The sequence below is a fragment of the Populus euphratica genome, unplaced genomic scaffold (assembly GCF_000495115.2).
Source record: "Populus euphratica unplaced genomic scaffold, PopEup_1.0 scaffold56.1, whole genome shotgun sequence".
NCBI classification, from domain to species: domain Eukaryota; kingdom Viridiplantae; phylum Streptophyta; class Magnoliopsida; order Malpighiales; family Salicaceae; genus Populus; species Populus euphratica.
In genome coordinates, this window is record NW_011499930.1 from 886,821 (window position 1) to 902,101 (window position 15,281).

The 15,281-nt window shown below is 28.0% G+C and overlaps 1 protein-coding gene across 1 annotated transcript; it reads right to left on the bottom strand.

Moving 5' to 3' along the window:
- Window positions 1–10,649: 10,649 nt before the first annotated feature.
- Window positions 10,650–13,718, bottom strand: LOC105136001 (F-box/LRR-repeat MAX2 homolog A-like). The gene is made up of 2 exons (XM_011041135.1): window positions 13,198–13,718; window positions 10,650–13,041 (listed from the first exon to the last, which is right to left on the bottom strand). Exon 2 carries the CDS (start codon window positions 12,822–12,824, stop codon window positions 10,743–10,745), a length of 2,082 nt encoding a protein of 693 aa, XP_011039437.1. The 5' UTR covers window positions 12,825–13,041; window positions 13,198–13,718; the 3' UTR covers window positions 10,650–10,742.
- Window positions 13,719–15,281: the final 1,563 nt, after the last annotated feature.

The window sequence follows — 15,281 nt, forward strand, 5'->3', positions numbered from 1 at the left end:
ATCTAATTAACCATATCAATTAGTTGATAAAAATAATAATAAAAGAATGTTATGAGGCTTTAAAGCTGTAGTTATACTATAATATTAATAATTATAGGATGATTAATTAAGTTAATAACTAATAAAATAAGTTATTAGAACCGCTTTCTAGTTATTTGAATTAATTATTGAATTGCTAAATACATAGCATCTAAAAAAATACCACTTGCAATAAAGATGATGCTTCAATATAACTTAGCGATTTAAACTGATATATCAATCCAGATAATTCGATGAGTTTTAAGTTAAATATTATTAATAATATTGGTATTAATAATATCATTAATATTTATAATATTGGTATTGATATTGATAATAGTAGTAATAATTCTCTAGATAGTAATGATTTTGATAAATATTTTAAAAAAATGAGAAAAATAGAGATAATAAAGATGATTTTAATTTACATGACACATCAACATATTAGTTGTTTTATATTTATTAATTTTTAGTTAATGAAATTTTATAGATATAATTGTATTGTATTGTATTTTTAAATTATTTAAACTATGTACAAATTTGATTTAAACTATTTATTTTAAGGTGCTTGAACTTTTTTATTATTTATTTTATTTTTATTTTTATTATGTTATATTTTTATTTATTACTTGGATAAAATTATTAATATATAATTTGTTAAAAAATTATATTTAATTTTATGATTTTATAATTTAAATTTATATTATATTTTTTATATGAGATAAAAAACTCCAAAGACTTAGAAATTGAAAAACCAATATCAAAGACAACTTCTAGCTTGATGAGCCCACCGGTGTATGCTTTCTAAACCACGACGAAGATTATTTCCTATGTAGATAATGTGCTCACCAATTTGCTTTTCCTAAAATGCTAATTTATGTAATATTAAAGCATAGATGGACTCCCAATCCGACACCTCTTCATTAAAACCATATCATTTTTTGCTGGCTAAATTCTGCGTAACTATATATTTACCTACACTGCGAGTTAAATTAATTTTTTTAAATGTAAAAAAACATTTAAATATTTTTAGGTGTGTGTGTATATATATATATATATATAAACTCAAAATCTAATGTATATATTTAATAATTTAGATTAAGGATTATATATACTAATAAAAGAATATTGACGCTAACTAAAAACCAAATTGTGGAAATGAGAAACAAGCACAAATAAAGATATTCAATCTTGCGGTGTTGGAGCCCTTTTATTTTTTTCACTTACTTATATTACTCTAATTTATATTCCATTGGAATAATTTGCTAATAAAAATCTTATTTTTCCTATTAATATCTTTGATTTCAACCCAAAAAAGTATTCCATGCCATTTATTTAATTAAAAAAGGCAATCAAAATATATACACAAAAAACTAGACAATTTAAAATAAAAATAAAAATAAAAATTATATCATTCTAAAACACTTTGTCTCAATATATCATTATTCCAAAACCATGTCTCATTTTTTTTTTAAAAAAAAAAAACATTAACATTTTGATAATTTCAATGCCAGTGTATTAGAAAACATGACAGTAACATATCACTTATGTATTGTTGTGGTGAATATTTTGACAGTATTATTAAACCATGTCAAATGGTTTAATTTTGAATTTTTTTGACTTGATTTTTTATATAGTTTGAGTTTTAAATTAAATTATGTGAAGTATTTATTATAACCTAATTTACTTATTGGGTCCAAAAATATTGAATGACTAATAAAAATCTAGTTTGAGTAAAAACATTCTAAGATAACATCTTTTTCTTTAAAAAAAATATTAATATGCCAATATATTTACATACGGGCTAAATCAAATTTTTTTTAAATGTAAAAAAGTGTTGAAATATTCCTAACATATTTTAAAGTAAATATGTATTTTTTTAATTATAAACTCAAAATCTGGTATACATACATAATAATATAGATTAAAAATTATATATGTTAATAAAAGGATGTTGACTCTAATTAAAAACTAAGTTGTGAAAATGAGAAACAAACATAAATAAAGATATTCATCAATCAATCTTCAATAATTTCATATATATATATATATGTTCTTCTAATATTGTTTTCAATTTTTTTATATTTTTTTCTGATTTTTATTTATTTATTTATTTGGGGATTAAAAAATTGATAACAACAATAGAAAATCAACCTTGTTATTACATAAAAGTACATATGTAGAAGGGTATCAATGAGAGTAAAAAGAGGGCAAAACCACATTTTGCTTCCAGACCTGTGAGAACCAAGCCCAACCGAAAAACATCATTCTTTTATAAAAAGGCACAACACTCCTATCTTCCAGGCTTGTCAAAGTACGTTATGCAACCAAAACCTTGAAGCCTTTTCCCTCATTTCTTTATAAGATCCACATGTTCATATGCATGAAAACTCTAGGGTTCATCACTTGCACCTCGTAGGAGAAAGAAGCATCCCACCAAATCAAAGCCAAACCAAAGTACAACGGGTTCATAAATTAACATGCTGAGGGATTTTACTATTATTACTATAAGTAAAATAGCTCATTTTTTACTATAGACTGAATAGTGAATCCAAGGTTAAAAGACTAAGCTATCTGTGTGTGTGTATTTTACTTTTTTCTTTTTTTAAGCTTTGTTTTTTTTTCTTTTCTTTTATTTTAATGAATATTTCTTTTTGTTTTGTTTTGTTTGTTAATGATAATTTTTTTTATTTAATTATAAAACTTTCATGATATCGATTTTAGATTTGACTGGTTAATTTAAATTTTTTTATTTAATTTAGTTTGTTAATGTTAAATATTTTTCTATTTAGTTATCAAACTTTCATGACACGGATGTTGGATTTAACGGGTTAACCCAGCTAATTCTGGGTTAACTTGTAATTTTTTTTTCTATTCAGTTATTAAATTTTCATAATACAAATCTCAACTTTGATAGGTTAACCTGATTTAAAGGATTAACCTAGTTAATTTAAAAAAAAATGATTTAAAGGATTAACCTAGTTAATTCAAAAAAATATTTCATTAGTTTTTTTTTTCATGTAGGCTTTTTTTCTTTTTTTTTTTCTTTTTAATTATTTTTTAAAATTTAGTTTGTTAATATTAAAAATTTTTCTATTTAGTTATCAAAATTTTATGATACAGATTTCAGATTTGTATTAAAAATCTAATTAATTCAGAATTTTTTTCTTTTTTTTCATTAGTTTTTTTCTTCCTGTAAGTTTTTTTTCTTTGTTTTTTTCTTTTTAATTAAACCTTTTTTGTTTAACTTAGTTCATTAATATTAATTTTTTTCTATTTAGTTATCATACTCTCATGATACAAATCTGAAGTTTGATAAGTTAACCTGATTTGATGGGTTAATCCAATTAATTCATTTTTTTCTTCATTAGTTTTTTCTTCCAATTTCAACTTTTAATATTATAATTTATCCACGGTGAAAAGGCTGGATAGTTATTTTTTTTGCTTTTTTCTTCTCTTTTTTAAAGAATATTTTTTTGGTTAATTTAGTTTGTTAATATTAATTTTTTTCTATTTAGTTATTAAACTTTCATTACACAGATTCTGGGTTTAACAAGTTAACCCAGATTTTTTTTTTATGGTTTTTATTTTTAATTAATTTTTTTGTTTAATTTAGTTTATTAATGTTAAATTTTTCTATTCAATTATCAAACTTTCATGACAAGAATCTCGGGTTTGACAGGTTTACCCAGCTAATTTTGAATCAATCCGTAATTTTTTTTTATTCAGTTATCAAACTTTCATGACACAAATCGTAAATTTAATAGGTTAACTTGGTTTGAAGACTCATCCCAGTTAATTTAATTTTTTTTCCTTTTTTGTAGTTTTTTCTTCATGTAAGCTTTTTTTTCTTTTAAATTAATCTTTTTTTGTTTAGTATTTTTGTTTTTTGTTTTTTTTTTGTTTTTTTTTGTTTTTAATTAATTTTTTTAAATTTAGTTTATTAATATTAATTTTTTTCTATTTAGTTATCAAATTTTCATGGCACAGATCTGAGGTTTGATAGGTTAACTCAATTAATTCAGATTTTTTTCTTTTTTTATTAATTTTTTTCTTCCTGTAAGTTTTTCTTCCTTTGTTTTTTTCTTTTTAATTAATTTTTTTGTTTAATTTAGTTCATTAATATTAATTTTTTTTTCTATTTAGTAATCGCGTTCTTGTGATATAAATCACAGGTTTGACGGGTTAACCTGATTTGGTGGGTTAACCTGGTTAATTCAGATTTTTTTTCTTTTTTTCATTGGTTTTTTCTTTTAATTTCATCTTTGAATATTGTAATTAACTATAACTAAAAGGCACTACCTTTTTATTGTGGACTGCATAATACAGTCTATAGTGAAAAGGCTAATTCCTTTATTTTTTTTTGTGTTTTTGCTTCTTTTTTTTTTTTAATTAATTTTTTTATTTAATTTAAATTGTTAATTTTTAGTCTTTTTTTTTATTTAGTTACCAAATTTTGATGACACGGATTTCAAGTTTGATGGACTAACAACCTGTTTTGACGAGTTAACCCAAAAAATTTAGATTTTTCTTTCTTTCATGAGTCTTATAGGTTTTTTCTTCTTTGTTTTTTTCTTTTTAATTAATCTTTTTTTTATTTAATTTAATTTTTTAACATTAAATTTTTTGCTATTTAGTCATCACATCTCATGACGAGAATAATATGTTTGATGGGTTAACCTGATTTAACGAGTTAAACCAGTTGATTTAAATTTTCTTTTCTTTTTCTTAAGTAGTTTTTTCTTTCAATTCCATCTTTTAATATCAATTTGATTAAAAATTAAACTTTATGATTTATTTTATTTACTATTAATTAGATTATGTAATTTTATGAGGAGATTTTATTATACCTCCCATTGCAAAACACTATTTATTAGAGTAAATCTTAGTTTTATTGTTTTTTTCTTTTTAATTATTTTTTAAATTTTATTCTGTAATAATTTCATTTTGAAATATTAATTTTTTTTAATTATTACGCTTTTATAACATGATCTTGCAGCCAAACCCATATCTAGGGTTTGATGTTGCAATTAAACCCATTTAAACTTATACAAGTTTAATAGTATTATTAATATTATAAATATAACTTTTAGGTCAGGTATAGCAGACAAACCCCATGATGCTCTTAGAGATACCTTTGTGAAAAGATCTAACACTCTTATATCTTAACTTTATATATATATATATATATATATATGCAAAACAAAATTAACTCACAGCGTAACGCGGATCATATTTTTAGTACATTATAATGAGATAAGTAATAGGAAAAAAAAGTTGATACCTGTGATTTCTTAGCTCTTTAGCTAAGAATTTGTTGTTGCTATATTCTTATAAAGATTTATCTCATGATATTAATAATAGATTATTTTTTTTGTGACTTTAAATTTTGGCTGCTCTTTTCTCCTTCTTCTACTTTCTTTCTTCTTATTATTTTTTTTATCTTATTAACTTTTTTTTTTGCTCTTGCAGCCTCTCTCTCTTTCCATATTCACTCCTCTTTCTTTCTATATTTCTTCCATTTTATGTTCCTTTTTGTTTTCTCTTTGTACTAGTCTTCTCTCTCTTTCTCTTTATGGCTTCTCACTTCTTTTTACTTATCCATTTTTCTTATATTATTGTTTTTTGAACTATTGTTTCTCTTTTTTATTTCTCTTCCCTTTTCTTCTCATTCCAGTTGGGGCCATTTTAAAGAGGTTTGAGCACTTTATAAACTCTTTCATCATGACAATTGATCCTTTGATTGTTTATCCTAACAATTAAGCTACATCTAGTTGGATTTTTACCAAAGGTGCAATGGATTTTAATACGTATTTCAGATAATTATATGCAATAAGTTCAAGGCTAATTCATCACTTACATTATAATTTAATATTTACAAATTAAATTCTTAACAGAATGTAAGAAAATTAAATAAGAGAAAAATGATGATATAGGATTTTTTTTATGGTTTTTCTTTTTAATCAATTTTTTTGTTTAATTTAGTTTATTAATGTTAAAATTTTCTATTTAGTTATTAAACTTTCATGACAAGAATCCCAAGTTTAACGAGTTTACCCAGCTAATTTTGAACCTGTAATTTTTTTTTTCTTATTCAGTTATTAAATTTTCATAACATAAATCCTAAGTTTAATGGGTTAACTTGATTTGAAGAGTCAACCCAATTAATTCAATTTTTTTCCTTTTTCTGTAGTTTTTTTCTTCATGTAGGCTTTTTTCTTTGTTTTTTTCTTTTAAATTAATCTTTTTTTGTTTAGTATTTTTTTTTTCTTTTTAATTAATTTTTTTAAATTTAGTTTGTTAGTATTAATTTTTTTTTCATTTAGTTATTAAATTTTCATGACATAGATTTGAGATTTGACATGTTAACCCAATTAATTCAGATTTTTTTATTTAGTTTTTGATGGGTTAACCTGATTTGACAAGTTAAACTAGTTGATTTAGATTTATTTTTCTTTTTTTAAGTAGTTTTTTCTTTCAATTTCATCATTTAATATCAATTTAATTAAAAATTAAAATTTATGATTTTTTTTGTTTACTGTTCATTATATTATTGTGATCTAATAAGGGATTTTACTGTACCTCTCCTTGTAAACTATTATTCATCTAAATAATGCTTTGTTTTATTGTTTTTTTTCAATTAATCTTTTTTAAATTTCATTTTGAAATATTAAATTTTTTTTCTTTTTAATTATCATACTTTTATAATATAACCTTGCAGCCAGACCTTATATCTAGGGTTTGATGTTGCAACTAAACCCATTTAAACTTATACAAATTTAATATTATTATTAATATTATAAATATAACTTTTGGATCAAGCTTAGCAGACAAACCCTATGCTTTTAGGTATAGCTTTATAAAAAGACCCAACACTCTTATATCTTAACTTTTAAAAAATATATATTTTTTATGCAAAACAAAATTAACTCACAGTGTAACGCGGGCCAAGTTTTTAGTACATTATAATGAGATAAATAATAGGAAAAAAGTTGATGTCTGTGATTTCCTAGCTCTTTAGCTAAGAATTTGTTATTGCTATATTCTTATAAAAATTTATCTCAAGATATGGATAACATGTTCTTTTTTTGAGACTTTAAATTTTGGCTGTTCTTTTCTCCTTCTTCTACTTTCTTTCTTCTTATTTTTTTTTATCTTATTAACTTTTTTTTTTGCTCTTGCAGCCTCTCTCTCTTTCCATATTCACTCCTCTTTCTTTCTATATTTCTTCCATTTTATGTTCCTTTTTGTTTTCTCTTTGTACTAGTCTTCTCTCTCTTTCTCTTTATGGCTTCTCACTTCTTTTTACTTATCCATTTTTCTTATATTATTGTTTTTTGAACTATTGTTTCTCTTTTTTATTTCTCTTCCCTTTTCTTCTCATTCCAGTTGGGGCCATTTTAAAGAGGTTTGAGCACTTTATAAACTCTTTCATCATGACAATTGATCCTTTGATTGTTTATCCTAACAATTAAGCTACATCTAGTTGGATTTTTACCAAAGGTGCAATGGATTTTAATACGTATTTCAGATAATTATATGCAATAAGTTCAAGGCTAATTCATCACTTACATTATAATTTAATATTTACAAATTAAATTCTTAACAGAATGTAAGAAAATTAAATAAGAGAAAAATGATGATATAGGATTTTTTTTATAGTTTTTCTTTTTAATCAATTTTTTTTTAATTTAGTTTATTAATGTTAAAATTTTCTATTTAGTTATTAAACTTTCATGACAAGAATCCCAAGTTTAACGAGTTTACCCAGCTAATTTTGAACCTGTAAATTTTTTTTTCTTATTCAGTTATCAAATTTTCATAACACAATCCTAAGTTTAATGGGTTAACTTGATTTGAAGAGTCAACCCAATTAATTCAATTTTTTTCCTTTTTCTGTAGTTTTTTTCTTCATGTAGGCTTTTTTCTTTGTTTTTTTCTTTTAAATTAATCTTTTTTTGTTTAGTATTTTTTTTTTCTTTTTAATTAATTTTTTTAAATTTAGTTTGTTAGTATTAATTTTTTTTTCATTTAGTTATTAAATTTTCATGACATAGATTTGAGATTTGACATGTTAACCCAATTAATTCAGATTTTTTTATTAGTTTTTTTCTTCCTATAAATTTTTTTCCTTTGTTTTTTTCTTTTTAATTAATTTTTTGTTTAATTTAGTTCATTAATGTTATTTTTTTTATTTAGTAATCACACTCTCATGACCCAAATTACATATTTGACGGGTTAACCTGATTTGATGGGTTGACCTTGTTGATTCAAATTTTTTTTCCTTTTCTTTATTGGTGTGTTCATTAATATTAAAAAAATTTCTATTTAGTCATCACATCTTATGACAAGAAAAATAGGTTTGATGGGTTAACCTGATTTGACAAGTTAAACTAGTTGTAATTAACTATAACTAAAAGGCATCACCCTTTTTTAAGTAGTTTTTTCTTTCAATTTCATCATTTAATATCAATTTAATTAAAAATTAAAATTTATGATTTTTTTTGTTTACTGTTCATTATATTATTGTGATCTAATAAGGGATTTTACTGTACCTCTCCTTGTAAACTATTATTCATCTAAATAATGCTTTGTTTTATTGTTTTTTTTCAATTAATCTTTTTTAAATTTCATTTTGAAATATTAAATTTTTTTTCTTTTTAATTATCATACTTTTATAATATAACCTTGCAGCCAGACCTTATATCTAGGGTTTGATATTGCAACTAAACCCATTTAAACTTATACAAATTTAATATTATTATTAATATTATAAATATAACTTTTGGATCAAGCTTAGCAGACAAACCCTATGCTTTTAGGTATAGCTTTATAAAAAGACCCAACACTCTTATATCTTAACTTTTAAAAAATATATATTTTTTATGCAAAACAAAATTAACTCACAGTGTAACGCGGGCAAGTTTTTAGTACATTATAATGAGATAAATAATAGGAAAAAAGTTGATGTCTGTGATTTCCTAGCTCTTTAGCTAAGAATTTGTTATTGCTATATTCTTATAAAAATTTATCTCAAGATATGGATAACATGTTCTTTTTTTGAGACTTTAAATTTTGGCTGCTCTTTTCTCCTTCTTCTACTTTCTTTTTTCTTATTCTATTTTTTTATCTTATTAACTTTTTTTTTTTTGCTCATGGTGCCTCTCTCTCTCCATATTTACTCCTCTTTCTTTCTATATTTCTTCCCTTTCATGTTCCTTTTTGTTTTCTCTTTATACTACTCTTCTCTCTCTCTCTCTCTCTCTATATATATATATATATATATAGCTTCTCACTTCTTTTCACTTAACCATTTCTCTTATATTATTATTTTTTGCATTACAGTTTCTCATTTTTATTTCTCTCCCCTTTTCTCCTCATTTTAGCTGGGGCCATTTTAAAGAGGTTTGGGCACTTTATAAACTTTTTCATCATGACAATTGATCCCTTAATTATTTATCCTAACAATTAAGCTATATCTAGTTGGATTTTTACCAAAGGTGCAATGGGTTTTAATGGGTATTTCAGACAATTATATACAATAAGTTCAAGGCTAATTCATCACTCACATTATAATTTGATATTTACAAGTTAAATTTTTAACAAAATATAAAAAAATTAAATAAGAGAAAATGGTGATTTAGGTTTTGAAGAAAAAGAAATGTAATACGAGTTTGTGTTAAGCCCACGAGCAAGGTTTGATCTTTTCGCGTTTTATTTGACTTTAGTCAAATCAAGCCTATTTTTAAGCTTAGGTTGATTCTTTTAAGCTTTGTTTGACTATAGTCAAACTAAGACCAACATAAGGTTCTCTTTGACCTGGTCACACCAAACTCAACCAGGATTTTTTAGGCTAAGTTTTTCCTTGTCGTGCTTAGTTTGATCACAATCAAATATAGTTTGATCAATTATTTTGGGTGCAATTTGACCCACTCAGACTTGGTTTGACCATGATTCAATCGAACCCAATTGAGAACATTTTGGGCTCGATTTGATGAACTTGGGCTCAAGTTGACTCTAGTCAAATCAAGTTCAACAAAGCCCATTTAGAGCTCAATTTGATTCTTTTAAACTTGATTTGATCTTTATCAAATCAAGCCCAATCTAGAATTCAATTTGATAACTAAGCCCACATTCATATTCAGCTCGATTTAACTCCTTTTAACCTTAGTTTGATTTTTAGTTTATTATTATTCATGTCAACATTTCATATGTCAAGAAGGATGTTATGTTGTTAAGACTACATCTTTATCCATGCTTCACCTACACCATTTAGTCATTATGGTATAAATGCATATGCATGAAGGATTGGTATAAATACATATGCATGAAGGATTGCACCTGTCTTAACTATCTATAAATCATAAAGAGCTACTTCTTACATTTTTTATAATGTAAACTATATAAACAAGGAAAACCAAAGGACAAAGAAAGATGAATTTTTTTTATTTACAACTATATATCTGCAAATATTTTCTTTATTTTAGAGTCTAATCAAAACTCTCAAATGCAATAACAAACAAACATGATGGTTGAGAGTTTTTATATTTATTTAGTTTTGCTTTCAAAACTTTAATGTTTTAAAAAATAACTATTATAATACTTCTAATAAATACTCTTATTAAGATATTGTCACATTTACCACAATTTTTACATTTTATTATGTTTGACTAATATATATACAATTCAACCAGCAATGTACAGAATCCTGAGCTCCCAATTAGTCAATCAGGTATCGCACGCCTGTTGAGAGCATCCTCAAATCTAGAGCAAGAGTCTATTCTCATCTCTGTGCTGTTGTCATTCTCAGGAGCAGGGTAATAATCTTCTCTCAACTGGACATCTCTGAGAGTTTGTATTTTCAAAAGAAACATCATGAAATGTTCATTAGCTGTGCCATGAACAAATAGTTTCCTCATAGTCCTACACTGGGCAAGCAATCCCGCTGCTGGGAGAGATAGGCTCCTTTTATTATAATCAATGTCCTGTGGAGGCCAATAGTTGAGCTCAGTGAGGTTCAATCTTCCAATCCCATTAAGATAAAACCTCTCCCACGGGCTCAAATCCGCATGTCCAGAAGGGGCAGTAAGAGCGTATCCTATTGCAGCTTGACAGTCTATGTGCATCTTCGAAAGCCGAGGGTAGCGTAGAAGGGAGCTGAGACCGAAACCATCTGGGGAAAGTCTTGACTGATGCCTACAGTCACCTTCAACTTTTATTTGTATCTCCTCCAGCATAGGGCAGTCATCCAATCCTGCCAAAACCAATGGATTCAGCAACTCGCCAACTGCAATCCAAAGTGAAAGACACTGCAGTTTTGCCCAAGTATTAGAGGCGTATCCATTCTCGTTGTCATTATACTTCTTGTATTTTTTCTTCAAGTTTGCTTCTTCCCTTATGCCACGTCTCTTGTCTGAACATTTGAATCCATCATATTTAGCTGAACTGGTAGCCTCCGATCCTGATTGTTCAACCATTTCCCACACGCAATCTATGTGCAATCGTTGTAGGCAATCTCGGATCGGTTCCAATGCCTGCAACGAGGTCACGGTATTGAGATGCTTGCAACAAGAGATCTTTACTTCAGTTAAAGTTTTCCTCAGAATAGAAGCTAGTTTTGTCATCCCTAATTTCGTGATCTTCTTACAACCCTGGACCTCAAACTTGGTGAGTCTTGGGCAGCCAAGGGAGATTGAAATCAAACCAGAATCAGTCAAGTCAGCGCAGTTCTTGATTGACAATGATTCCAATCGGCTGCAAAGTGCAATCCCATCGGGCCGTGCATCTATTCCCTTACAGATTCCGTGAAACTGTCCCAACTTCAAAGACTTGAGCCTTGGGCACTTGGAATTAAGCATTTCCAGTGCTACCCACGTATCCCTAACATTGTGGCAAACATCAAGAACCAATTCTTCAAGCAATGGCAATGCAGAAAACATTTCAATTAGCATGGTTTGTCTGATTCTAGCATCCTCGGTCGTGTATCCATCATTATCTGGATCACCCCTGTCAGCAGACAAGGAGCTAGAATCGACAAGGTGAAGAAGAGAAAGGCGAGGACAATTTGTGGCAAGAGATAGCAAGGTTTCATCTCCAACAAAACCAATGTATCTATGGTCAAATATACAGGCTGCCAAAAATTCACGGAGATTTGGGCATGAAGAGGTAATGGCAAGAATCTCATGGGACTTGAATCCCTGATCGGCTGAAGTGTAATTAAGGATATTAAGATGGGTTAAAGAAGCAGAAATGGAAGGGTATGCTTCAAGGGCTGGAGGCAAATCTTCTGTCCAGCAATAGAAATGTGAGAGATCAAGTGAGGCAAGTGAATGGCAATGCTCAAACAATGCAAGAAAATCAGAGCCCAAAGTAGTTGGAGATCGCTTGTGCCAGCGAACAAGCTTAATCTGGCGTAAGTTAGGCCACTGAGGAGCAAGAAGATGAAGAATTGAAGGATTTCTTGCATAAACAGTGAGAGTTACAACAGAGGGAAAGGTACAATGGAGAACTTGAGCAAGAAGGGTAGTGTTTGGTGAGGAATCAAGAATTGGACGCCCCCAAGGGGAAACCAGTGAGAGATCAAGATTAGTGACAGATCTAAAGCAAGTTGGGAGAAGAAAGAGGTCACGGATATTGCCTCTAAGAGAGAGACAAGTGCGTGTAGAGCGCTCCATCAAGTGCCATTTAAGGCACACAAGGGACATGGCGTTGCGGCTACGTGTATCTGTTATCAAGGAGAATATACTGGAAAGGATTGCCTCTGGTATGTCATGGAAATGAACATTAGTGTTAAAGTTTCTAGCCATTTCTTCTACATGTACATGATCAGTAACCGCTTACGTACGTGGAGTTTTTCTTTCTGTGGATCCTCTATATATGGATAAAATGATAACGAGAGACAAAGGATGATGATGAGTAGTGTATCTTTTTTTGTGGGAAGGTGATGGTTATACACACACAACTTGAAATTGTGTTCTTTATATATACATGGAGCTGCAGGGACTGGGAACCCGGATTTTCTACCTAAGGAGATGAGTGGAAAAAAGAAATAGAAGAAGATTAGATAATCCAAGAACACAAATTGGTGGTTTGTGTTGAGATATAGAGAGAAAGAGAGAGAGTTAAACGACGTTGAAATCTTTTATGGGGTTTGCAAAAGAAGATAAAGTGAAGACAAACCTAAACCTGGTGTGAGAGGAAGAACGGAGATGCATCTCTTACACCCTTGCGCTATGGTGAAGACGAAAGATTCCAGAATAGAGACAGGCGGATTATCACAGATATAGAGAATTTTGTGCAAGGTGCCAATAAATCGAAGATGAAAACACACAAGTGGAACCGGTTGCCTGGAGTTGGAGAGAGTATCATGTGTGTGTATAGGTGAACTGTAATTTAGAGGATGAAGATAAAGACACAGCAGGCGTGGAAAAGTGGTGGATTCAAACTTGGAGAGAGAGAAAAGAAGAAAGGCTTCAATGGTGTGAGCAGGTGGCCTGCACGGGAGGAGGATGAGGAGGAGGAGGAGTTTGTGCATACATATGGTGAGGTGTAATGGTGAGGATGGAGATAACGATACAGAAGCAGATCAAGCTGGTGGCCTTGGAGAATGAGAAAAGGAGAGAGAAAGAGGGCCTGTATTGTTGAAGACAAAGATACAGTATAGACATAGTGTTTTTTCGAGAGCAAGTGGTTGGTGGGCTGCCACTTGCTATGACCAGTGCTCCTATTGATCATTATCCATTCCTCTTTTATTATTCTTTTTTTTTTAATTTAAAAAATAAATAAATCTTCCTCCGACCTTTTTCCTGTCACATTTCTGGTCCTCTTTTTTCCTCTTCTGTTTCTGAAAATGTATAAATTATCGACGTTACAGGTTAAGATCGTACGTCATTCATGTCTTCTATTACACACCGTCTAAATTGAACTCTCGAGGCTCAACTGCCTTCTAATCGGAAGCTACTGAGTTCCTTAACTATTTTGTCCTTCGAACCAGGTGTTTATATGTTTATATATATATATATATATATATATATAGTGTGCTAATTAATAGCATCTTCCTATTATGATTACCCCAACTCCATTCCCTATCTTTATTAACTTGCTATTTGTTCGAATCTTTCCAAATTTTATCCTTCCCTTTGAACAAGTTCTTGATCGGCTAAAGAATTATGAGAGACCACTTTTTGTAATAGTTTGTACATCGAAAATATCTCCCAATGCTTTATGACGAGAAAGGATCAACCACTTTGTTGTATTTGTGGTTTCCTTTCACCACTAAAATTGGAAGAAAATAATGGATTGTTATCACTTTGCAAAATCTAACCTAATCTATATCCATCTTCCATCCATCCATCACCAACATCACCAAAAAAAAAAAAATTGTAAGTTATATATATATATATAAAAGTTGTAACAAAACTTAATACTTCTTGTCGTTGTTTTGGCGCAACTCTTTCCTTCACGTAGCTTTATATTATATATTGGAGCCTTCGCGTCCTTCCTGTTTGTTACCATTCCTCACTCTTGATCTTCTATTATAGAGTGTGAAGAAGTTGAAGAGAAACAGAAGTGTGTGTAATTCGGATTGGTCAAGAGTACCATATATACTCTATCTTTAGTTTATAATGTTTCATCTTTTACATTAATGAGGGTTGTTCTTTGTGGAAACTTTTTATCATGTTAACAAATAAAAGAGAATTTAATAGCTCGTGGTTAAAATATTTAGAATTTGTTTGTTTTTATGTTTTAAAAATGTTTTTGAAAACAATTAATTTTTTAAAATATTTTTGTTTTAAATTAATATTTTTTTGGTCTTTTTATGTTGTTTTGATATACTAATATAAAAAAGATTATTTTAATATATTTATAAATAAAATATATTTTAAAAAATAATTATTCTCACAATATCAACCAAGCTACCAATAACAAATATATTTTAAAAAATAATTATTCTCAGAACCAAGCTACCAATACCACCTCACAGCAGTAGCAGTAAATATATAAGATGCAATTCTATTCATGGATGACAGTTTGTGTGGCATTTGGTTCCTAATGTTTCCCCTTCTTCTTTAGTTACGTCTTTTCATTATCATGTTCTTCTTTAACTATACCAATATCCAGATTTAATGCATTTTAAATAGAAAACAATAAAGATAAAATTCTTAAAAGTTATATCTCAAATTGTTGGTTCCTAAATGCCATCCACCATATCATCATGGGTCCTATTGTAGATTTCATGTAAGGATGTGTTATTTTTACTCCAC